Source organism: Lissotriton helveticus, chromosome 8 (assembly GCF_964261635.1).
Source record: "Lissotriton helveticus chromosome 8, aLisHel1.1, whole genome shotgun sequence".
Lineage (NCBI taxonomy): Eukaryota > Metazoa > Chordata > Amphibia > Caudata > Salamandridae > Lissotriton > Lissotriton helveticus.
The window spans coordinates 1,182,108,384-1,182,132,037 of NC_136069.1; the positions used below are offsets into that span (position 1 = coordinate 1,182,108,384).

Here is a 23,654-nt window from a genome sequence, read left to right on the forward strand (position 1 = left end):
GGGTCTGCCACTCTAACCATTGAGCCACACTCCTCCACACATAAATGTACTGATTGCATGAGTTGTCGCGGAGCATGGGTGGTGCACGTGCAGTAGCATAGCCAGTGTGTCATGTGCCTTAGTGCAAGGAAGGAATGCCCCCCTGAATGCTATTTGATTTCGAAAATACAGCAATAATCAGGGGTCCCTTGCCACTGATGCTACTGCGCCTGCTGCACAGTGGACGCTACTTCCCTGTGCAAATGTCAGTTATGCATTGGTCATTCTGTGCAGAAATTGTGCCAAGTTCCCCTGCATCCGTGCAACTATATGAAGTCTGCGCCAGGCGCCCTAATTGCAGGATTTCTTTTCCTTTCAAATAATTGTTATTTAGCATGTAAGTAAAAAAGAGAAAGCAACAACATAATTGCATAATCAGTGATGCAGGTAGGAAGGTGTTGATTGGTTGATACATTTGACATATGACATATCTTGACAGAGCAGTTATTGCCTATCAGATAACATGAAAATCTAATGAGCATTGCTAGGTTGTAGTTTAATTACATGCCCATTTTCTGTCTAGTTCAGGCAATACCATAACAGGTGATATTGCCGTAGCAACTTACAAATGTTTGATTCATGTATCACCTACCATCGTACTGTTATATAAGATAAACAGAAAACCAGACACTAGGAAACAGTAAAGAAAACTTTGAGGTGTCCCGACGAGCGGAGATGGGAGCTCTCACCAGCTAATGGCAGGTTTTAGTTGAGTAGATATTTAATTACAGACTCACTGGTTGACTATTTGTGAAAGCAAATGGTCAGTTTCTTAATGCCTATTTCTAAACATTTAAATGTTTTTAAAGATGAGCAAAGCGAGGCTTAGATGTATGTATACAGTAGGATTAGAGCAGTGCTTCCCACACTATTTAGAACAATTACCCCCTTTTTAGTACGACAAACTTTTGCAACCCACCTACCATTATGCGTGCATCAAGGGCCTTGATTTGTTGTGATCCTATTCAAATCTTTGTTTCTATCACACTTCAGAATTATACAAAAATGTGCTTTATATTTGCTTTCATAACTGCTGAGTGTGTATTGTTAATTAACATGTATTTACTTTTTGTTGTGTGTTAAGAAAAAATTGCATCCCACAACCTTTCCTTTCACACTTCATGTACCCCAGCAAGATTGCCACATAATTCGCTTGACTTTTCTTCCTCCGAGACGTCTTTATTCATTGCTTGAACTTTTACGACTCACCCAAAATCGGCTCGAGTTTGGAAAGCACTGGATTAGAAGATACATAGTGGGTTACTGTGAATAGTGGTTCAATAATGCCACAGAGGGATACTTGTAGCAAAGTAAACCACGTGTCCGAAGGCCGAGAGGCTCTTAAACGTCACCGTGCCCCCCAAGACAGCTTTATTGAATCCCCATATAACCTTATATGTATTATTGTGCACGAAAAATATACTTTTTAAAACAGAAACATGTTTTCTGAAAGCAGCGAGGTTCAAATTCTGGATCTTATCGTTTGATTACAAACAGTGAAAGGAAATAGTTTGCCTGTTGTTCAGAAGAAGGGTTTTATTGGTTATGCTGTGTTCATGCACATTCCTTCTATGGATGTAAAAATATTTCTAATATTCTGTCTACGATGTGCAGGCATCAATGGGCCCTCCTTTTATGTTCAGATATTGATTAATTATTGCTAAGGAAGAAACTGAGACCAGGCTTTCCATTGGATTACATTTCCAATTTACTGAAGCAATGCTAGTTCGAGGAGCAATAGAAAATGATTCACGCGTGACATGCCAGTAAAATAAAGCCGTTAAACACCTCCAAAGATCTAACATTAAAATAACATTCTTTTCAACTAACCCTTCACTTCACATTCATATTTAGGTCTCACGCCTAGCATTGCAGTGCGCAGCGCAAGACATTTAGTAGGTAAAAATGGGGTTTCAGAAGCTGACCTAGGAATGACACACGCACAAATGTGTGCTTTTCCTTTTGTGGCACGCTATTGGGCTTTGCATGCTTTTTACCAAGAGAGCACACAATAGGCCAAAGGCGGGCGTATTACTCCGCCCATGGCCTATTGGTGTCTTTTACGTGCACCGGCCGTCATGTGGTTTCAATTATAGTGCCCAGACACGGGCGCGATAATTGAAACCACATGGTTCGCAGTGGCACGCGCGCGCACACCACTCGCGGGCTTGTTCTTTTTTTTTTTTGGGATCCATTTCTCAGGGAAGCAACTAAATGAAAGAAGTCGTGTTTTGTTCGGCGCCACTTTCACACCTCCCAGGATAGCAATGTTTATAAAATAAAGTCTACATATTTTTATGTGGTTGGCAGATGGTGAAATGGTTAAGCTTCACAGCAGGCAACATTTGTAGCATAAACATTGTCACCCATGGAGGTTAATTTGGTCAGCGCCTGGCTTCCTTCCAGAATCACCTGTAGCAGATACCCAAACTGTGTCCGATTCTTCGGTAGGCAGATCTGCTCTTTAAGTAAAGTCAACAGCAAGGGCTTTTCAAAATCTGCAGGAAGACAACAGTAACCGCAACAGGCACCACATTTCAGTGTTTTCAAGACCTGTTCTAAGTGAATGGGAGTAACCTTGATGACAGCAATGGGACTAGTGCTGATGACAATTAAAATAGCGCTGATGATACCAATGGGACTAGTGCTCCTGACAACAATTAGAATACCACTGATGATAACAATGGGACTAGTGCTCCTGACAACAATGAGAATCGCACTGATGATAACAATGGGACTAGCGCCGATGCGAACAATAAGAATAGCAATGGTGATACCAATAGGACTAGTGCCGATGCCAACAATGAGAATAGCGCTGATGATAACAATGGGACGAGTGCCGATGCCAACAATGAGAATAGCACTGATGATACCTATGGGACTAGTGCTGATTTGTCAACCTTATTAGGGACGATCTTGGAAAACTAAACGAGAAAGTCACGCAGGTTGAAATCACAACCTCTAGTCTCGTCGATGACGTCTCGCAGCTACAGAGGGAGGTCCGTGAACTTCAGGACTCTCTCACCCTCGCGGATATTAAGTTAGATGACTATGAAGGCCGGCTTCGGCGCAATAACCTCAGCGTCTTGAGAGTTCCTGAGAAGGCAGAGGGGCAATCCCCAGACCTCATCATTGAGGACCTTATCCTCAAACACCTCCAACCCAAAGGCCTTAGTAAGTTCTTCGTTATTGAGCGTGCTCACAGGGTCCCAGGCGATCCCCTGCGGCCCATACTGGCTCGGGTCCTAAACTTTCAGGACAGAGATGTGATTCTCCAGAACGCCAGAGGAGGAGCCCCCCTTCACTACGAAAACGCGGACATTTCCTTCTTTCCGGATTTCACGCAGAGTACAGAAACAGAGGCGGTTATTCCTCGCTGTGAAACGCGACCTGAGGGAACGGGGCCCGAAGTACTCAATGGTGTTCCCGGCGCGCCTCCGGGTTGAGGCGGAGGGGAGAGCATGGTTCTTCGACCAACCGGAGGCTGTGGCAGAGTGGATTGAGTATCTTGGTGCTAAGGGGCCTACAGATCGCAACGCCGGAGACAGGCCGAAACTCGAACTTCCTGAGATAAGGACTCGGAACATGGCAGATTGACACTGAGTAATTGGGGGCGTGGTGAGCCGGGGGGTTGGGCACAAATGTTTCCAGATAGGGCTTGAGGATTGAGTGGGGTCTTAGACTATCCACCTATTAGGGACAGTACAAGCACCATGATTAGGGGCAGGGACGCGGAGCGATCTATTTTCTTTTCCCCTCTTTCTTTCTTTGAACTCCTCTTTGGGGCGACAGGCACTCTGCAAGTTTTTCATGGGCAGTTTTAAGCCCAGAGTGCAGGGCAGCAGGGAGTGGGGTTGTTGGGTTGGGCTGTTTTGTTTTATTGTTTGGTGCTTCTTTACCTACATCGGCACAGTATATGATTGCAAACATGGGAAACTAACGGGTGAGGTAAATACGGAGGGTATTTGGCTTTGTTACTTGCATGACAGATGTGATGGGGATAAAAGCGTTAAAGTCTTGAGCTGGAATGTAAATGGGTGGGGGACAACATCAAAAGAAGTGTTGTTCTCCAGTGCATTAAGAGGCATGCTCCGGATGTGGTTATGCTCCAGGAAACGCACCTGGTTGGGAACCTATGTAAGGCGATGCACAGGGAGGATACAAAATGATTGCACATTCCAGGTTCACGTCGGGTTCCAGGGGGGTATGTATTATGACAAGAAATGCATTTCCTCTAGCGGTGAATTCCACGTGGGCGGATGATCAAGGCAGATACGTCGGTGTCTCCGGGATGTGGGAGGGCCGGATTCTTACCCTCATGTCCGTTTATGTCCCTCCGGGCCTACAAGGCACAACGTTCACTAACTTGGGCGCTGTCTTACTCATCATTCCAGTGGGACTCTTGGTGTTGGGGGGTGACTTTAATGCAGTGGTCTCGGGTGTGTTGGATAGGTTACCCCCCCCGGGGGAGGTGAGGCCATCGGCTCGGTGGCTGCCTCACTTTCTTGAGGCAATGGGGCTGGTTGATGGATGGAGAGTATTCAATCTGAACCAGATACAGACAACATATTACTTTATTTGGCCTCTCCATCAATTGGGGAAAGTCCCTACTATTTGTGCTAAGTGGGGACCCCCCTCTTCCACCCCGGAACTGTCTAATACAAATCAACACAGCCGGATTTAAGTATCTGGGAATATTTATCTCAGTGGACCCCTCGGCCCGCTATGCCCAGAATCTTCTTCCCCCTCTTCGGAGACTCAAAAGTGAAATTGCTAGCTGGAAGATGCTCCCCATTTCACTCCTGGGCAGGGTCACCCTATTCAAAATGATGGCCTTACCACGATTTCTCTATGCCCTTCAAAACACCTTAGATCTAGTTCCGTCTCATTATTTTAAGAAAATCGAAGGCCTACAGAGGGACTTATTGTGGGATGGCAGACCCCAAATTGCCCTAAAAAAACTAATGCTAAACTGGTACGACGGAGGCATTAGCCTCCCAGATGTTAAGAAATATTATTGGGCCTCTCAACTGGCGGCCATTAATCACTGTACATATGGTCGTGTGGACGACCCGGGCTATGCTATGGATAAGTAGCCCCTCCCGGTAGGCACCTACTACAGAGCTTTATACTCCTGACCTAAAAGATTTTCCTTAACGGGCCCCACAAAACATTTTGTTAAAATTTGGCACAACGCCACCAACTCACTGGGTTAGAGACATACATTGACTTTGGTCACTCCTCTTTGGGACTCGGAACAATTGGGTGATCTGTGGAAAACAAAGGGCTTCGATAGGTGGGACCTAATCGGTATCTCTACTATCAAGGATATCTGGGGAGGAGGGGGAGTCAAGTCCTTCAGTACGCTTCAGAGCGAATATGAGCTCGCAGACACCGAGTACTTTCGCTATGCCCATGTCTCACACTCGCTCCAATCACTGCTTCTTAGGGGTTCCGATCCGCTGGAGCCCTCTCCCATGGAAGATAGAATTCTAGACATTAACCTCCCAGACAAAACAATCTCATTGATATACAAGAAGTTAATCAACCACATGGCAGACCCTCTACAGATACTGCAGGATAAATGGACACAGGATGGGATAGAACTAGATGACGAGGATTGGCAAACTGCAGTTTCCTCCCTTAAAGAGGTGGCTATTCCAGCACGTCTGAGACTGGTTAAGCTTAAAATCCTCCACAGGATCTACATAACTGGGCCCCGGCTAGTACACATGGGATGGTCCGACACAGGCGAATGCAAGAAGGGTTGCGGCCTCACCGGAACATTTATGCACACCATCTGGGAATGCACACATATTAGCCCTTACTGGCTCCAGATCCGTGACACAATCAGTGAGGGGCTGCGCATCTCTCTTTGTCCAGAGGCAAGATGGTGTCTTTTAAACATTTGGGAGCCAACAGATTTAAACACTTCTCAGACACAATGGGTTACACTGGGGTTCATGTTGGCCAAACAAAACATCGCTCAATTGTGGGGGGCAGCACAACTGCCCACTTTGGAGGCTTGGGATCAGAGCCTTGATTGGTTTATGTTCAGAGAAAAAACTGTAAATTTGGCAAGGGGGTGCCCTAGGAAATGGTCCCGTATCTGGACTCCGTGGAATGTATATAGAGGGGAGATCTGTGTGTCGCCTCGAAATGTTGAACATGATGACCCTATAACCCCATGATGTTCCTCTCTATGATGTAATTAATGTATCCATCCACCCAAGAGTACTGTAATGTGTAGCCTGCATAACCCTCCGCACTGTACTGCATTGCTGATGTATGTTTCAATAAAAAGATTTATAAAAAAAAAAAAACAATGGGATTAGTGCCGATGCCAATAATGAGAATAGCGCTGATGATAACAATGGGACTAGTGCCCATGACAACAATGAGAATAGCACTGATAACCATGGGACTAGTGCCCATGACAACAATGAGAATAGCGCTGATGATACCAATGGGACTAGTGCCGATGCCAACAATGTAAATTGATACTTGTATAGCTCACTACTCATCCGCAAGGGTCTCAAGGCACTTGTACGAATACCGCTGTGGAACCCATCCTGGCTTTCCCTGTGAGGGGTCCACTCCTGGGCACCCCCAAGGTGGAGGCCAGGCATCCTTAGCGTTGTGGGGGCTGTTGTGGAGATTAAGCAAGCTATTGCCCAGAGGTGCAGAGTGGGACTCCATGATTGGAATAGGCACCGAGGCGAGAATTATCAGGTCCGTGGAATTTTGAGCCCAAGACCCGGGAATTGAACCCTGGTCCCGGGCTAGACCTGTGCATCAGGGTCTGCCGCTCTAACCATTGAGCCACACTTCTCCACCATGACAATAGCATTGATGATACCAATGGGACTAGTGCCAATGCCAGTAATGAGAATAGCACTGATGATACCAATGGGACTAGTGCCCATGACAACAATGAGAATAGCGCTGATGATACCAATGGGACTAGTGCCGATGCGAACAATGAGAATAGCACTGATGATTACAATGGGACTAGTGCTGATTCCAACAACGAGAATAGCACTGATGATAACAATGGTACTAGTGCCCTTGACAACAATGAGAATAACAATGATAACCATGAGACTAGTGCCCATGACAACAATGAGAATAGCGCTGATGATACCAATGGGACTAGTGCTCCTGACAACAATGAGGATAGCACTGATGATAACAATAGGACTAGTGCTGATGCCAAGAATGAGGATAGCACTGTTGATAACAACGGGACTAGTGCCGATGCCAACCATGAGAATAGCACTGATGATAACAATGGGACTAGTGCCGATGCCAGCCATGAGCATAGCACTGATGATAACAGTGGGACTAGTGCAGATGCCAATAATGAGAATAGCACTGATGATAACAATGGGACTAGTGCTGATGCCAACAATGAGAATACCACTGATGATAACAATGGGCGTAGTGCCGATGCCAACAATGAGAATAGCACTGATAAGCATGGAACTAGTGCCCATGACAACAATGAGAATAGCGCTGATGATACCAATGTGACTAGTGCCGATGCCAACAATGAGAATAGCACTGATGATACCAATGGGACTAGTACCCATGACAACAATGAGAATAGCACTGATGATAACCATGGGACTAGTACCCATGACAACAATGAGAACAGGCTGATGTACCAATTGGACTAGTGCCGATGCCAACAATGAGAATAGCACTGATGATACCAATGGAAGTAGTGCCGATGCCAACAAGGAGAATAGCCCTGATGATACCAATGGGACTAGTGCCGATGCGAACAATGAGAATAACACTGATGATAACAATGGAACTAGTGCCGATGCTAACAATGAGAATAGCACTGATTATAACAATAGGACTAGTGCCCATGACAACAATGAAAATAGCACTGATAATCATTGGACTAGTGCCCATGACAACAATGAGAATAGCGCTGATGATACCAATGGGACTAGTGCTCCTGACAAGAATGAGGATAGCACTGATGATAACAATGGGACTAGTGCCGATGCCAACAATGAGGATAGCACTGATGATAACAATGGGACTAGTGCCGATGCCAACCATTAGAATAGCACTGATGATAACAATGGGACTATTGCTCATGACAGCAATGAGAATAGCACTGATAACCATGGGACTAGTGCCCATGACAACAATGAGAATAGCGCTGATGATACCCAATGGGACTAGTGCTGATGCCAACAATTAAAATAGCACTGATGATAGCAATGGGACTAGTGCCGATGCCAACAATAAGAATAGCACTGATAAGCATGGAACTAGTGCCCATGACAACAATGAGAATAGCGCTGATGATACCAATGGGACTAGTGCCGAGGCCAACAACGAGAATAACACTGATAATAACAGTGGGACTAGTGCCGATGCCAACAATGAGAATAGCACTGATGATGACAATGAGACTAGTGCCAATGCCAAAAATGAGAATAGCACTGATGATAACAATGGGACTAGTGCTGAAGCCAACAATGATAATAGAACTGATGATAACAATGGGACGTTTGCTCATGGCAGCAATGAGAATAGCACTGATAACCATGCGACTAGTGCCCATGACAACAATGAGAATAGCCCTGATTATACCAACGGGACTAGTGGTGATGATAACAATGATAACAATGTGACTAGTGCTCATGACAACAATGAGAATAGCACTGATTATAACAATGACTATAGCTCTGATGATAACAGTGGGACTAGTGCTAACGAGAACAGTGAAAATAGCGCTGATGACAACAATGAGACTAGTGCTGATGACAACACTAATGACAACAACGAAAATAGGGCTGATGATAACAATGAGACTAGTGCCGATGTCAACGAAACTAGTGCCGATGGCAACAATAAGAATAGTGCTGATGATAACAGGACTAGTGCAGATGGCAAAACTGCATGATTAAGAGACTGTTACTCAGGGTCCGCACTGCTCATTCATAGGAGACACTGTCCTAGACTCACATGCCTCTCATCCGTGTGCACACTGGTCTTTAACCATATTCCTCCAACAGATTGTAGCACATTATTACAGGTTAATATGTTCCTTGTGAGGCCTCCTGACTCCTGCCATTGGGATTTAAGTTCTGCCACTCAGTTGATTATAATTCCAGAGCTGGAGGATTGTGTTTTTAGTAACACTAAGCCATCTCCTGCTTTACCTGTATTTGTTTGTTCTTGTGAGTAACGTTAAAAGAGCCAGTATGCGCGGTTGAAAGGGCTTTTTGGTATCAACAAGCATTTGCAATGCAATAGGTCTCGCATTTACGGGAGTTTGACCTATTGGCATTGTAAATGACAATGGCTTTTATTTATGGTTCAAAAACAAACATAAATAAAAGGCAATGTCATTTACAATAAAAATAGCTCAAACTCTCGCAAATGCAAGACCTATTGCATTGCAAATGCTTGTAGTTTGGGGGCTAGTGTAGAGTTGAAGTTGTGGCATCGCAAGGCTCCCCTTTGCCATTTCTATTTCCATGAATGACCCTTAACCATTGGTAAGTACTTGTGTTAGAATATTTGGATATAAATGTCTGATCACCACGTATATCCATATTGTTGCTCTGTACTGTTGTGCAGTATGGTATAGTGGTGCATGTTGGTTATATAACCCAACATGTGCCTGCCGATGCTCCCTTAAATTCTCTCTGACATCCAGCTATTCCACCTTTTCTTGCAGAGCGATGGTCTATGTAAGGCACAGTTTAGACATAGCGATTCATTTGACATTCATAATAATAACATGTACTTTGGGTAGAAGTTTGCTTGTTTGTGCTGCTGCTGACCGCGAGTGCGACCTTATTTAGATCAATCTTGGTCTGACCCAACAACGTCAGTACAGCGTTTTGCTAGGGCATGTTCACTAGAATATAGACCTCCCTACATGTTTTTGCACTATGGCATAGCATTGATCTTACTGAGCCTTGTCTTCGGGTTCAGCAACTGCCAGCTACAAAACCCGCAGCTGGGGCTTCTCATCCCACCTAAGGTAACTCACTGCGAAAACCAAACCTTGATTGAGGAGAATGTTCTCTTTAGTGTTAAACGCAGGTAATTTTTGTTTGTGCTAATATAGTCAAGAATCAACTACATGTAAAATAGTAATAGATGTATCCCTGCTCTAAAAGGAGCAGTCCAGAACAGATTGCGCTTTGACGTCATATTGAGAGGAAAAGGGCGAGATTGCTTGTCTATAGTTTGTTGGTAGAGAGAAGTAAAACAATAATGGCAGGTTAGGAGGAGCTCTCACCAGTGTTTAAGGCTGATCCAAAAATTTCCCTTCATCAATTTTTGTTTTCTTCACTGAGATGCTCTGGGTGGTAAGGATGGAGTCATACCCGAGTCCTGTAGCTTGATGTGCCTAGTGAGTCAGGCTGTTCCTAACCAGGGTAAAAATGCTTCTGCGGCTTCCTTTGTTTTTTGTGAAGGTGGCGTAATGGCTGAGAAATTTGGGCTGGATTACTACTTTTTGGAGCTCCGTGACCAGACCAATTGTTTTTGGGGTTGTACGTAAACTGGTCCCATGCTAAAATATACCTACATATTTGGTGGCATGAATTCAATCTATAATGAGCAATTTTTAGATATAAATTAAAGGTGTAATATTTTGAGAGTGTCCTTCATCAAGCACACCCTTGCGATATTGGGTATAAATGTCTGATCACCACATATATCCATATTGTTGCTCTGTATTCTGTTGTGCAGTATGGTATAGTGGTGCATGTTGGTTATATAACCCAACTTATGCCGATCTATGCTCCCTTAAATTCTCTCTGACATCCAGCTATTCAACTTTTTCTTGCAGAGCGATGGTCTATGTAAGTCACAGCTTAGCCATAGAGATTCATTTGACATTCCTAATAATAACATGTACTTTGGGTAGAATTTTGCTTGTCTGTGCTGCTGCTGACAGGGAGTGCAGCCTTATTTAGATCAATCTTGGTCTGACCCAACAATGTCAGTACAGCGTTTTGTTAAGGCAAGTTCTCTAGAATATAGACCTCCCTACATGTTTTTGCACTATGGTATAGCATTGACCTTACTGAGCCTCTTCTTTGGGTTCAGCAACTGCCAGCTACAGAACCCGCAGCTGGGGCTTCTCATCCCACCTAAGGTAACTCACTGCGAAAACCAAACTGTGATTGAGGAAAATACACTCTTTAGTCTTAAACGCAGGTAATTGCTTGGGCTAGCATTTCATCTTTGTTGTTTGTGCTAATATAGTCAAGAATCAACTACATGTAAAATAGTAATAGATGTATTCCTGCTCTAAAACAGACTGTGAGGTGACGTCATATTGAGAGAAAAAGTGCGAGATTGCTTGTCTATAGTTTGTTGGTAGAGAGAAGTAAAATAATATTGGCAGGTTAGGAGGAGTTCTCACCAGTGATTAAGGCTGATCCAAGAATTTCCATTCATCAATTTTTGTTTTCTTCACTGAGATGCTCTGGGTGGTAAGGGTGGAGTCATACCCGAGTCCTGTAGCTTGATGTGCCTAGTGAGTCAGGCTGTTCCTAACCAGGGTAAAAATACTTCTGCGGCTTCCTTTGTTTTTTTGAAGGTGGTGTATTGGCTGAGAAGTTTGGTCTGGATTATTACTTTTTGGAGATCCGTGACCACACCAATTGTTTTTGGGGTTTTACGTAAACTGGTCTCATGCTAAAATATACCTAAATATTTGGTGGCATGAATTCAATCGATAATGAGCAATTTTTAGATATTAATTAAATGTGTAATATTTTTAAAGTGTCCTTCATCAAGCGCACCCTTGCGATATTGGATATAAATGTCTGATCACCACATATATCCATATTGTTGCTCTGTATTCTGTTGTGCAGTATGGTATAGTGGTGCATGTTGGTTATATAACCCATCATGTGCCGATCTATGCTCCCTTAAATTTTGTCTGACATCCAGCTATTCAACTTTTTCTTGCAGAGCGATGGTCTATGTAAGGCACAATTTAGCCATAGTGATTAATTTGACATTCCTAATAATTCATGTACTGGCAAAACCAGTAAGTCGGGCCTTGACAATTGATAAATGTGGTTTTTCTTTTGCAAACATAAGCAATATGGGAATATAATTACCAAAAACTATAAAAACAACCAAGGGAGTGGACCAGAAGCCCGGGCATACAAACCATGGCACTGAAATGCCCTTCTTTTCAAATGACTGTATGCATGTGATTAGATAAAATGCTGTCCCTCACAGTGCAGGAGATCCAGTGGGTGAAGTGTGAAATACAATTGAATGGATGAAAAGGGCAGAACGAAAGTCCCAGTGATATATATATATATATATATATATATATATATATATATATATATATATATATATATATATATATATATATATATATATATAATTATTTTTTTATTACGATTTTGCTTGGGAAAACGTGTGACTGAGAACACATCAGCGATATTTCTAGGCCAGACCTAGAAAAAAATTATTAAAAAGTGGGTTTTTGACCATGATCAGAGTTTTTTTTAGAATGCTTGTTCTAGAATAGTCTCGAAAATTGAGCTGCAAAGTGATTATGCATTTAGGTTACAACTGGCACCTGAAAACGTCTCTTGTAGATGTCATAACTATGCCATTTATAAGTAGCACAAATAAGATAAATGTGTGCCAGCTTAAAATCTGATCTCACCAATTGCTCATATTATTTGCTGAATGTGTCTCCTTGCTAAAGGTACCTCATGTTATGCAAATGTAGATCTTCAGACTTTACACAAGAGTGGATGTTAACATTCAGTATTTCGTGAGGATGTAATGATGTGATTGTGTCTTTGATGCACTTGAATAGCATTAAGATGAATTGTGCTATGCCAGCATTAACTGGACCATTCCTTTCTCCCCAGGATTCCCGATGATTGGGATCTAGACAAAAAATGAAGCCGCGTCGATCTGCATCTGTGGATTTCCAAATTTAAGTCTTCAAATCTGGCTGTTTGCATTTTCTACACCATCTTTCCTCTGCCATGCCTGGTGGATTTCATCACGACAGGGATTTGTCTTCATGAAGATTCCTAACATTGGTAATGTGATGAATAAATTTGAGGTCCTTGGGGTTGTTGGTGAAGGTAAGTGACTCCATAAGAATAGGGTTTTTGACTGAAACATTAAGCATATTGATTTGTTTTTAAGGAATGAATTGTCTCAGTGGGTATCAATAGAATGAACCTGTGTAGGCATCAAGGAAATGCATGTTTTTCAACTTTTTTTATTTCAATTTTGTAGTAAATCACGGGCCTGGCACACGAGTATTTCAGAGTGTTGAGTTTCAGTTCACCTTGTATAGGAAAACTAGTGCATTTTGTTCTTATAGTCAGTTCGTCATGTTAATAGCGTACTTGTATTCCAGAAAGAGAGCGTTCTACTTATGGCTCCAGGCTGATGGGATGGAACAGAGGTGTTCGGAAGGTGGTTAGTGATAATGATGAGGGATACTACAGATACTGCATGTAAGATAGTCTGGCCTAAAAGTCAGGTGGGTCCTCACTCTGTGATTCTACAATACAAACCTTTGTCTCAGACAGCATAGTGGTACCCTTTTTTTTACTTTCCTTTTTTCGATATTTTCTGCCCCAAAATGTGGGCTCAACTGCTCATTTGAAGGGAGTTATTTATCTATTTTGAGTAACGGTTACATTCATCGTTAGGTGAATAAGTTCCAAAATGCCCTTTTGTCTAAATACACGTTTTAATAGTTCTGGTATAACATTTCTTTGCGATTGCATGATCTCCAGAATTTTGCTTAAACTATAATCCATATAGTTACTCATTGGTAGCTCTTAGAAACCCAATCATTTTACAAACGTACTCCAAACAGCAGATTTTTTTTTTATTACTTTTGAACATTTCTTGCATTAGGTCTACCCCGAATCAGAAGCGAACTAGGCCATCAAACGCAGTATTATATGTTCTCACTTGGCGTGTTGACTAGGAAAACAAGCAGACCACACCCTTTGTGTTTTTAAACAAACATGTATGAATAGTGACCATGATTTAAAAATAGATAAATCCTGAAGTGTTTGTTGTTTAGTGCAGAAAGGGTTATTACTTTCAGTTAAGAGTTGTATTTCGAATGTTTTTTTTTTTATAGAGGATCAATGAAAGGTTCACAATTGTGCTTTTTACAGAACTTTTAGATCAGTGAAGTCTATTTTGCAAGAGATTAAATATTGAGATGTATAGAGACTAAATCATGTAAAACATTTTCCTACTTAGTTCAGCTTGTATTGGTTTGTAATATTGAGAAAAGAAAGCATTACCGCCCTAAAAAACGTCATCTGTTTCTATTGCGACTGTGTGTCTGATTTCCTGATTTCCTTTGCATTAAACTCACTCTTACTTTACTCCTCCATCTCGATTACTTTTTCCTTCACTCCCTCCATTGTGTCACCTCATCCTTTCACACAATTTTCTTTCTAATGAATACTTCTAACGACAGATTACTCACTTTGTGAATACCTCCAGGCACTAGGCTGTATCAGTAGATTGTTCTCAACAATTTTCTAGTAGACTACTAGGTGGTGTAGTACTTCGATGCCATGTCAACTCTGCCTCACCCAGGAAATGACGCTGGAGCCATATTTAAGCTGCCATCCTGCACTCTGACTTCAGTTCCTGCCTTTCTGTGTCTTCCAATGCAGATCCGGAGCTACCTCCCTCATTTTTTGTCACTTGACAGAACATGATTTTGCCAACACTGTAACTTTTACAGTGTCTCCCTCTATAACTACAGGATTTAAACCCTGCAGAGAGTGCCAAAAGCAGATGTTGGGGATTGAACCCTACCATGTATGTCTCTCATGTTTAGGCTCCTCGCATGACTCCAAATCATTTGAAGACTGGATCAGGATGAACCTGAAGGCCACCCAAGACCTTAGGGAGCATACTGCACTGACAGTGGCTCTCACAGCCTCTCTGTCCGTTCTCTTTGGAGACAGGCAGGCAGGAGGTCCGATGTTATTATTTTAATGTATTTGGGAAGGTAGAGTTAACAATGAAGGTGGTGTATGAGGGTAGCAGGTTGTCAGGTAAGATTTTCATTTTTGTATGGGGAGTGGCAGGACTCCTTGTTATGCATGGCTCCCACATAACTCCTCTAACCCTGCTGCTTATCTAAGTTTGAGAAGAATGGGTCGGTTGGGCCATACATAACATAGAATTATTGATGAGGTAACTGCGAATAATGGAGATGTTTTTCATCTCGGGGTTCTGAGTGAAATCATAGGGAACTCAAGTTTTGTTCTAGTTGTTTATCTGTTCTTACAATACCTCAGTGAAAAACACCCGCTAATCGCAGTTCACCATCTATGATTGTAAATATTTCTTTCTATTCTTCAAACAAGGATTTACAAATGTATAGTACTAATTGAGATAGTTTCCAAATATGAAAAGACAAATATTTATTTTCTGTATAGTTTTTGCCAATTTTTCATGCTGCCTGAAATATGCCTCGCATGAAATAGCGCTATCCCTATTGGGCATTTACGGTCACATATTTGCAGGATTAGAACTCCTTTTGGAGCACTTTTCCAAAGGAGCCTTGGACTATGGACGAAAACAAAGGCATTCTTACTGAAACGTGTAGTTTCCCCCCCATTGGTAAACGTCTGCTTGCATAAATATGATGCCATGGGAAATGCTTTTTTCTGTGAAGAAGTCTCTTTCCATTCACCCTCATTAAATACTGTGTGGTTCCCCTTTATTCACACCACAGAAACCCCCCTAACTCTTTGATGCTGTCCTCACCCTTTGTTGCTCTGTACTCCTCTTTGTTGTATCCTCCTTTGCTACTTTCTCTACCATGTTGTTGTTGTTCTAGCTTATTACTCCATTTTGTTGTTTGTTCCCCATTCGTTGCTCTACAACTTTTGTTTGTCTTCCCTTTTGTGTCACGTCTTTTGTTTCAGTCTGTTTATGTTTGTCATGCACTTTTGTTTTTGCCTACATTTTTTGTTGCTCTCTGCTCGGGTTACTATCTCTTTTGTTGCTCTGTCCCTCTTTGTTGCGTGCCCCCACGTTGTTTCTCTTATCCTCTTTCTTTCTCTTGCCGTTTATTGCTCTGTCTTCCCTTTGATTGCGGTCTCTCCCCATTTATTGCTCTCTGTCCCCATTCCACGTCCTCTCCCGCCTTGGATATTGCCTTGCTCTTTTTGGTACTGTCTCCCCGTCTTTGTTGCACTTTCCGTTACATATTGATCCAGCGCTCTGATTGAAAAACTGTCTCATAAACACTACCTATCACCATGATACTCACCATTAATCATGAATCACATATAAAGGCCCATAAACCAACGAGACCATTTCTGAGCAACTGAATCATGTGGCCTGATTAATCAAAACTATTCACAAACTATTTACATAATTATATACAACTGCAGTTTATCAATTCTCACCATGGTTTTAAACTTATATCATTTGTAATTAGGCCACTAAGGCGATTGGATCAACTGATGGAAACTAGACCATGAATAAACAAGACCAGCTTGTCTTTTCAAATCTAATTTTATTAACTTTATTTTTCATAAAGAAAAAGCATTTACGTTTTAGAATCTTTATTTTATAAGCAAATAAAAAAAGCAGCATTTTAATAAGGAAATGATTTAATAAACTGACACTCTCAAAGCAAGCTCAGAAAAAGATAAAAATTAGCAGAATAACAGTTTACATTCCCTAAATCTATTTCCCTGTCTAATTCTCACTCCACCTAGAAACGAAAAATCATATAAAGTCTGCTGTACTTACGTGCGCCAAAAGTCCTACAGCATGTCACGTCAATTAGGAATCAGAAAGCGAGAGGCGCCTTCCTGCCCATAATGTCAGGTTTTATACCTTTCTTTCTGACTAAACTTTTCTACATTTTACATTCTTTCAAGAGAATCCAAGCTTTCCATTGGCTGTCCTGTGTCAGTCCATGATAAAAATATTAGCTCATCTCTGTTTCTTGACCAAGTCCAGGCTTTACATAAGCCCTATTTGTCTTTCACTTCCACATCTTTCGGCTTCCTCAAGAAAGTTACTTTTTCCTCGAGTTTCAAACATTGACTTCCTAGCCTTGGCAGACACTTTAAGTTCCTGTCCTTGAGCCTTCTCTCTGTGAGCACGTTCTATTCAACCAAAGAACAGCTTTTTCAATTAACGATGACAGTGCGGTAAAAATCTCCACAGCTACGCATGTGCGAAGGCTTCACTCTGGACAAGCTTTTGCGTCTGCAACTCTGTCAGCCATATTTCTGAACCACCTTTAGGCCTCACTTTGGAAACTATTATTAAACAAACACAAGACATCAATTAATTAAAGAATTGAGACCCATTCTGTTACCCACCCCAATACTAATTAATCCCGTTAATTATGTTACCTAGCAAAAACACATACAAGCAGCATTATAATTACTTTTCTTCTTTGAACTGCACAATCTCCACGAGCTTTTTGTCACGGAAAAGACCTAACATAAGCACACAAAATAAGCACATGCCATTAGTTAAACAGCCGCATTTAATATTGACAAAGCCAATAGACAAGGTTAGTTTATTATTTTTCTACGCATTTGCAACATAAAGCACATTAGTTTATCCCGCGTGTACTGATGGATGCATTTTTAAACTAAGTTGATTAATAATTACAACACATGCTTATTCGTTTTAATTACTTATTATGGGAGATTAGCTTCGCAAGTTTGAACAAAATTTTGTTCTTCACCTTGCTTCATCAACTCCCTCATCTGGTGATTTCTAAATCACCAAAATAAACCCAAAATGTATACATTTTCAACCCTTGAACATGTTTTGGACTTTCTTAATATTAGTATTTCTAAACTTTAGATTCATCTGTTTTTCTGCATTTCTCATATGGAGTTCTTCGAAACTCTTCTAATTCTATTTCTTTTTCTTTTCTCAGTTTGTAAATTATTTTCTTTTCCATAACATGTTTTCTTCTCCTGTGTATCATGCAACTAATTTTTAACAAAAGTATCACTATAGCTATGACTATCAAAGGAAAAACTATTTTACCTATGATTGAACTACCAATCTCTAGAAACCAGTGTTTGATTGCTGCAAATCTTTTACTTAAACGTTCTGAAAAACTTTCATCTTCTAAAGGTTCAATCTCACTATGTAATTCAGTAATATTTTTAATAAACATTTCTATATTCTGACTTTTGTCAGGTATAACTGTACAGCAATGTTGAACATGCAAAATTCCACAGACTCCACCCTCTTTTGTTAGCAAAATGTCTAAAGCAAGACGATTTTGCATTACCATAGTTCTCCTAGCAATAAGCTCTGTGTTCACTAATTGAAATCCACTAGCAGTATCTGTTGACAATCTATCAACAATTGCAGACATTTTTCAAATTGTGTTTGCATTCAGGGTTATTCCTACCATAGGTATTAATGCACCAAATATGTCTCCCATTATTTCTGAAAAGCTTTCCCTTCTGAATCTATTCAGGTGATTGCCAATTTCAAATGAACCCTTTGCATTTCTATCTACATGAACATTTTTGGGAAAAACTAAACCTACATAACATGTTCCATACCAGTGGTCAGGGAGATTGTAATAAGCTTTATTCCCACAAACAAAATAGATTCCAGGAAAAATTGGATCTTTGCCTCCTTTAAATCCCCATCCCCCTATGATACGATAAGTATCTTCACATTGACTTGCACCTACAAAGTAATTATCAAACAAAGTATTATCTCTTCTTATACAACATTTTCCACTAACAGGTTTATCTATGTGAATTGCAACATTTTCATTTCTACCATTGAGTTGTTCATCTTCAATCTGCCAACATTTAGATTTGGTTTGTTTCAGCATCTCATTTCGCTTGTAAATTGCCCTTCTCTCTTCCACCATATTTAAGAATGTTTTCTCTTCCGTTCTCAATTTACATGTTAAATTATTTCTAAAAGCATACTCATAAGTTAGCTCACTAGTCACTAGGAAAAATTCCCTCATCTGTTTAGCATGTTTCCCTTTATTCAAGCTATTTTCAACTTTTAAATTTGCAAACATCTCATCAAAATCTGAATAGTAATATTCTAAACATCCAGTTTGATAAAACAAACTAGCTATTACACTACAGGTTATGCCATAAGTAAGAGGAAGCATATTATACGTAACACCTTCAGACACAGAAGTTGGTAACTTTACACAAATGTAGCAATCTTTTACATCCATCACCTTAACATATTCAGATAAAAGTCTTGAAAAGGTATTACTAGAAAAATCACCTACAGATCTATCTTGATGAATCTCTGGTTTATGTACAATGATTTTATCAGTCTTATCGACGTTATCATGATTAACCACAACTTTACTAGTCATGTTAGTTTTATACATCTCTTTATCTATTCCAAAAGGAAAAATAACAGCTAAAATTAACCAAACTAAGATTATCAGGATTACACATATTGAAGACAATTTGCAACATCTTTTGAAAATTGAGCATCTCGAATTATTATTAGTAGAAGGCATCTTTACTTTCAAACAAGAGCCTTTGAAAAAAAATTAAAAATTAAAAATTACTAAATATACTCTCCTTTTTTTTTTTAATAGATAATTTTATTTTCTAACAGCTTTTCTTCGACCTTATGTCATACATCAATGTGTTTTTCCAGCTAACACAATTTCTTCGACCTTGTGTCACCTAACATAATTTCTTCAACCATGTGTCATTTAATGAGCAAAATCAATCATTATCACTTGCATCATCTAAATTTACTTGACTACTATTTACTTCTACTACTTATGGAATTATAATGTAGGTCCACTCAGGTGACTTGTACTTCTGATTTGGCTTTATTACTCTTTTTGCTCTGCTGTTTATCACCTCAATTTTCGTCCTGCTTGTTTTTTCTTATTTGAGTCTTCTTCCCTTTGACTTGAGATCTCATTGACCTGCTCTTTTGTTTTATTCACTAATTTAAATTTTAGGCCTTCGTTTTCATTTGGCCAATTATCTCCTTTTCTTGATAATTTCTTTTTCGGTTCAGCTAGATTATACTCCACTCTCCAAGCTCTTTTCCTTGATCTTTTCACTTTTGATTCATCTCCACTTTCATCTGTTTTACTTTCTGTGTTATCAGCTTTAGATCCAGGTACTTCTTTACTCTGCAGTTTCACTCTGTTAGGAACATCATCCTTATAGCTGGTACTGGAAATTTCTTCTTCTTCTTCTTCTTCTTCAATTACTTCCAATTCCCCGGTTTCAGAATTTTCGTTCCTTCTTCCAGAGCTTCCAATCTTCTTGTCAATACTCTCCTGATCTGGAATCTCTTTTTGTTCAGATTCTTTTTCTACCACTTGATCTAGCAGATCTTCATCATTTTCAGAGTCTTGTATTACAATCTCTTCATTTTCTTCATTCAATGCCTCATTCGCATTTAAATTTTCCAGATATCGACTTTCTTGTCGATCTTCAGGATCTGGATATCTGTCAGGTTCTTCTTCTGAATCTGAATCAGCTGTTGTTTCACCTTCGTCAGGATTCTCAGGTGCTGGCACACGTATGGCGTGGCTAGCATGAATCCATCTCTTCAATCTCCTACACTTTACTGCATTTGTTGTGATTAATATCACCTGTCTTGCCTTTTGCCACCTTGGTACTAGGCAAATTCTTCTTCGATGTACTTTTGTCCTCACCCAGTCTCCTGGTAACAGATCATGAGCTTGTTCTTTCTCTTTTGTAATTACTTCAGTTCCCATCTGATGGAACACAGAAGTCACCACATCAGTTTGATTTTTGCAGTAATCCATAATGATGCTATCATTAATGCTCAACTGTTTATCAACTGGAACAAATGCTTGCCTCATGACCCTGCCCATTAGGATCTCATGAGGGCTCAAACCTGTTTTTCTATCTGGAATGCTTCTCAAAGACATCAAAACAAGTGGAAGTGCGTCAGTCCACTTCATTCCTGACACTAGACACATCTTTGCTATTCTGTTTTTTTTATTGTGCCATTCACTTGCTCAACAACACCTGATGCTTCTGGTCTGTAAGCACAATGTAATTTTTGCTTTATATCCAGTGCTTCACAAATCAATTTTAGCAATCTGTTTTCAGAATGTGTGCCAGTCAGTCTCGACCGTCACTGGAAATCCATACCTTGGTATGATTTCTCTCAAAAGCAATTTTGCCACAGTAACTGAATCATTGTGACGTGTTGGGAATGCTTCCACCCATCTTGAAAACAGACATATTATCACCAAGACATATCTGAGTTTGTTGTGAGGTGGCATGTCAATGAAGTCAAGCTGTATTCTGGTAAATGGACCACCCTCCCGTCCTATGGTTCCCATGCGCACAACTGTTTTTCTGTTTGGATTGATCTGCTGACAGATCAAACACCTCTGACAAAAAGATTCTGCAATTATTCTGAATTTTGGATTGTACCATGTTTGTCTAAACAATCTAATCATTGAATCTCTTCCAATATGTCCTGGACCATGATACATGCGTGCCATGTCAGAGATCATGCTGTCTGGCACTACTGGTCTGTCATCTTTGTAAACCCAAATGTCATCTTCTTCTCTCTGCCTGCATCCTGCTTTTAACCATGTGTCTTTCTCATCATTATTTGCCTCATCTTGCAGCTGTTTTACTCCCTGCCAAGTCTCAACTACAGATGTTAGCATAAGTGAGTTCAAAACATGTTCATTTTCTTTTTCCCGATTAATGTACACATTATGTTTTGCACAGAATTTTGCTATTGAGTCAGCATATGAGTTTTCCTTTGTTATGTAATCCTCTCCTTTTTTATGTGCTGTGCACGTCACCACTGCAATTTTCTCTGGTAGCTGAATTCCGTCAATTAATCTCTTGATCAAATGTGCATTTCTGATTGGTGATTCCGCAGAAGTTAAATAACCTCTTTGAGACCAAAGCTGGCCATAGTCATGGACTACATCATAACCATATTAACTATCAGGTCATTTTTAACTCTTTTCCCTTTTCACATGCACGAATCAAAGCAATGAATTCTGCTACTTGAGCTGAACGAATTCCTTTGAGACAAGAAGCTTCAATTACATCTGCAACCCTGCACACTGAATATGCTGCACTCAAAACACCTTCTTCTGTTCTCAAGCATGAACCATCAACAAATAAAACATAATCTGATTCAGCTAATGGGACATCTTTTATGTCTTGCCTAGGTTTAGTGCAATATTCTAATACATCCAGGCATTCATGATCAATCTCATCCCTGACTTCTGTTTCAGTACCATCAGGTAATAATGTGGAAGGATTTAAATTCACACATCTCGCAATTGAAACATTGTCCGAACCAAGGATAACCTTTTCATATTTCGTTAGCCTATTATTTGTCAAATGCTGTGTTTTGCTTCTAGTGAGGAGAATTTCAACTGAGTGTGGTACATATACTTTTACAGGAAATCCCTATATTATTCCTTCACTTTGTTCCAAACTTACACTTGTTGCAGCTACTGCTTTTAAGCAACCTGGTAATGCTTTTGCAACAGGGTCAAGAACAGCTGAGAAATATGCTATTGGCTTTTTCAGTCCTCCATGTCTTTGGATCAGAACTGATAATGCACATCCTTCTCTTTCACTGCAGTACAGCTCAAATTCTTTTTCATAATCAGGGATTCCCAATGCTGGAGCTTTACACAAACTTTTCTTTAACTGTTCAAAAACTTCTAATTCAGTTTCTGTTAAACTAATCGGGTTTTTTATGTCTGCCTTTGTCAGTCTCTGCAGTGGCTTTGCGATTACTGAAAATCCACTAATCCATTGACGACAATAACCTACCATTCCTAGAAACATTCTAACTTGTCTCTGTGTTTTTGGAGGTTGCATTGCCTGAATCATTTTTATTCTTTCTGTTGTCACTTGTCTAACTCCCTTTGCAATTCTGTGACCAAGATATTTTACTTCTTGTTTGCAAAACTGTAATTTTGCAGGAGACACTTTATGTCCCTCATCTGCCAGATGATTTAAAAGAGTAATGGTATCTGTTACACAATTATCTCTTGTTTTTGCAGCCACAAGGAGATCATCAATATACTGCACTAACCTAGATTTTCCAGGTAAATCTAGATTTTCCAAAGATTTCTTTAGCAACTGATTAAAAATAGATGGACTTTCTGTGTACCCTTGAGGGATTCGACACCATGCTAGGATACTCTCTTTGAACCGGAACGCAAAAATTTGTTGGCTTTCTGGATGCAATGGAACAGTACAGAATGCATTACACAAATCAATAACTGTATACCATTCTGCATCATGCGGAATCTGATATGAAATTACCGCTGGATTTGGTACAACTGGGCAACATGGAACAACAATTTTATTAACCTTTCTCAGGTCTTGAACAATTCTGAAAGTTCCATTTGGCTTTTTAATTCCCATAATTGGTGAATTACATGGACTGCTCTCAATTTCTTTTAGAACACCTTGTTTTATGAATTTGTCTATTACAGGTGTGACACCTTCAATCACTTCTGCTTTCATTTTATACTGAGGAATGTTTGGATAATCTGCTCCTTGTTTTACTGATATCTTTACTGGGTCCACATTTTTCATCAAACCCATTTCATC

At 40.4% G+C, this 23,654-nt stretch overlaps 1 protein-coding gene across 5 annotated transcripts in view; it reads left to right on the forward strand.

Moving 5' to 3' along the window:
• CDKL5 (cyclin dependent kinase like 5) overlaps positions 1-23,654 on the forward strand; it is a 1,214,907-nt gene that overhangs the window by 356,208 nt on the left and 835,045 nt on the right. For 4 of the 5 annotated variants that reach the window (XM_078658112.1, XM_078658115.1, XM_078658113.1 and 1 more), the window contains exon 3: positions 12,936-13,157. In XM_078658112.1, coding sequence (XP_078514238.1) covers positions 13,094-13,157 — 64 coding nt within the window. In that variant the 5' untranslated portion in view covers positions 12,936-13,093. Of the gene's footprint in view, positions 1-12,935; positions 13,158-23,654 lie in introns of those variants that run through there. The other variant, XM_078658114.1, reaches the window with a different exon arrangement.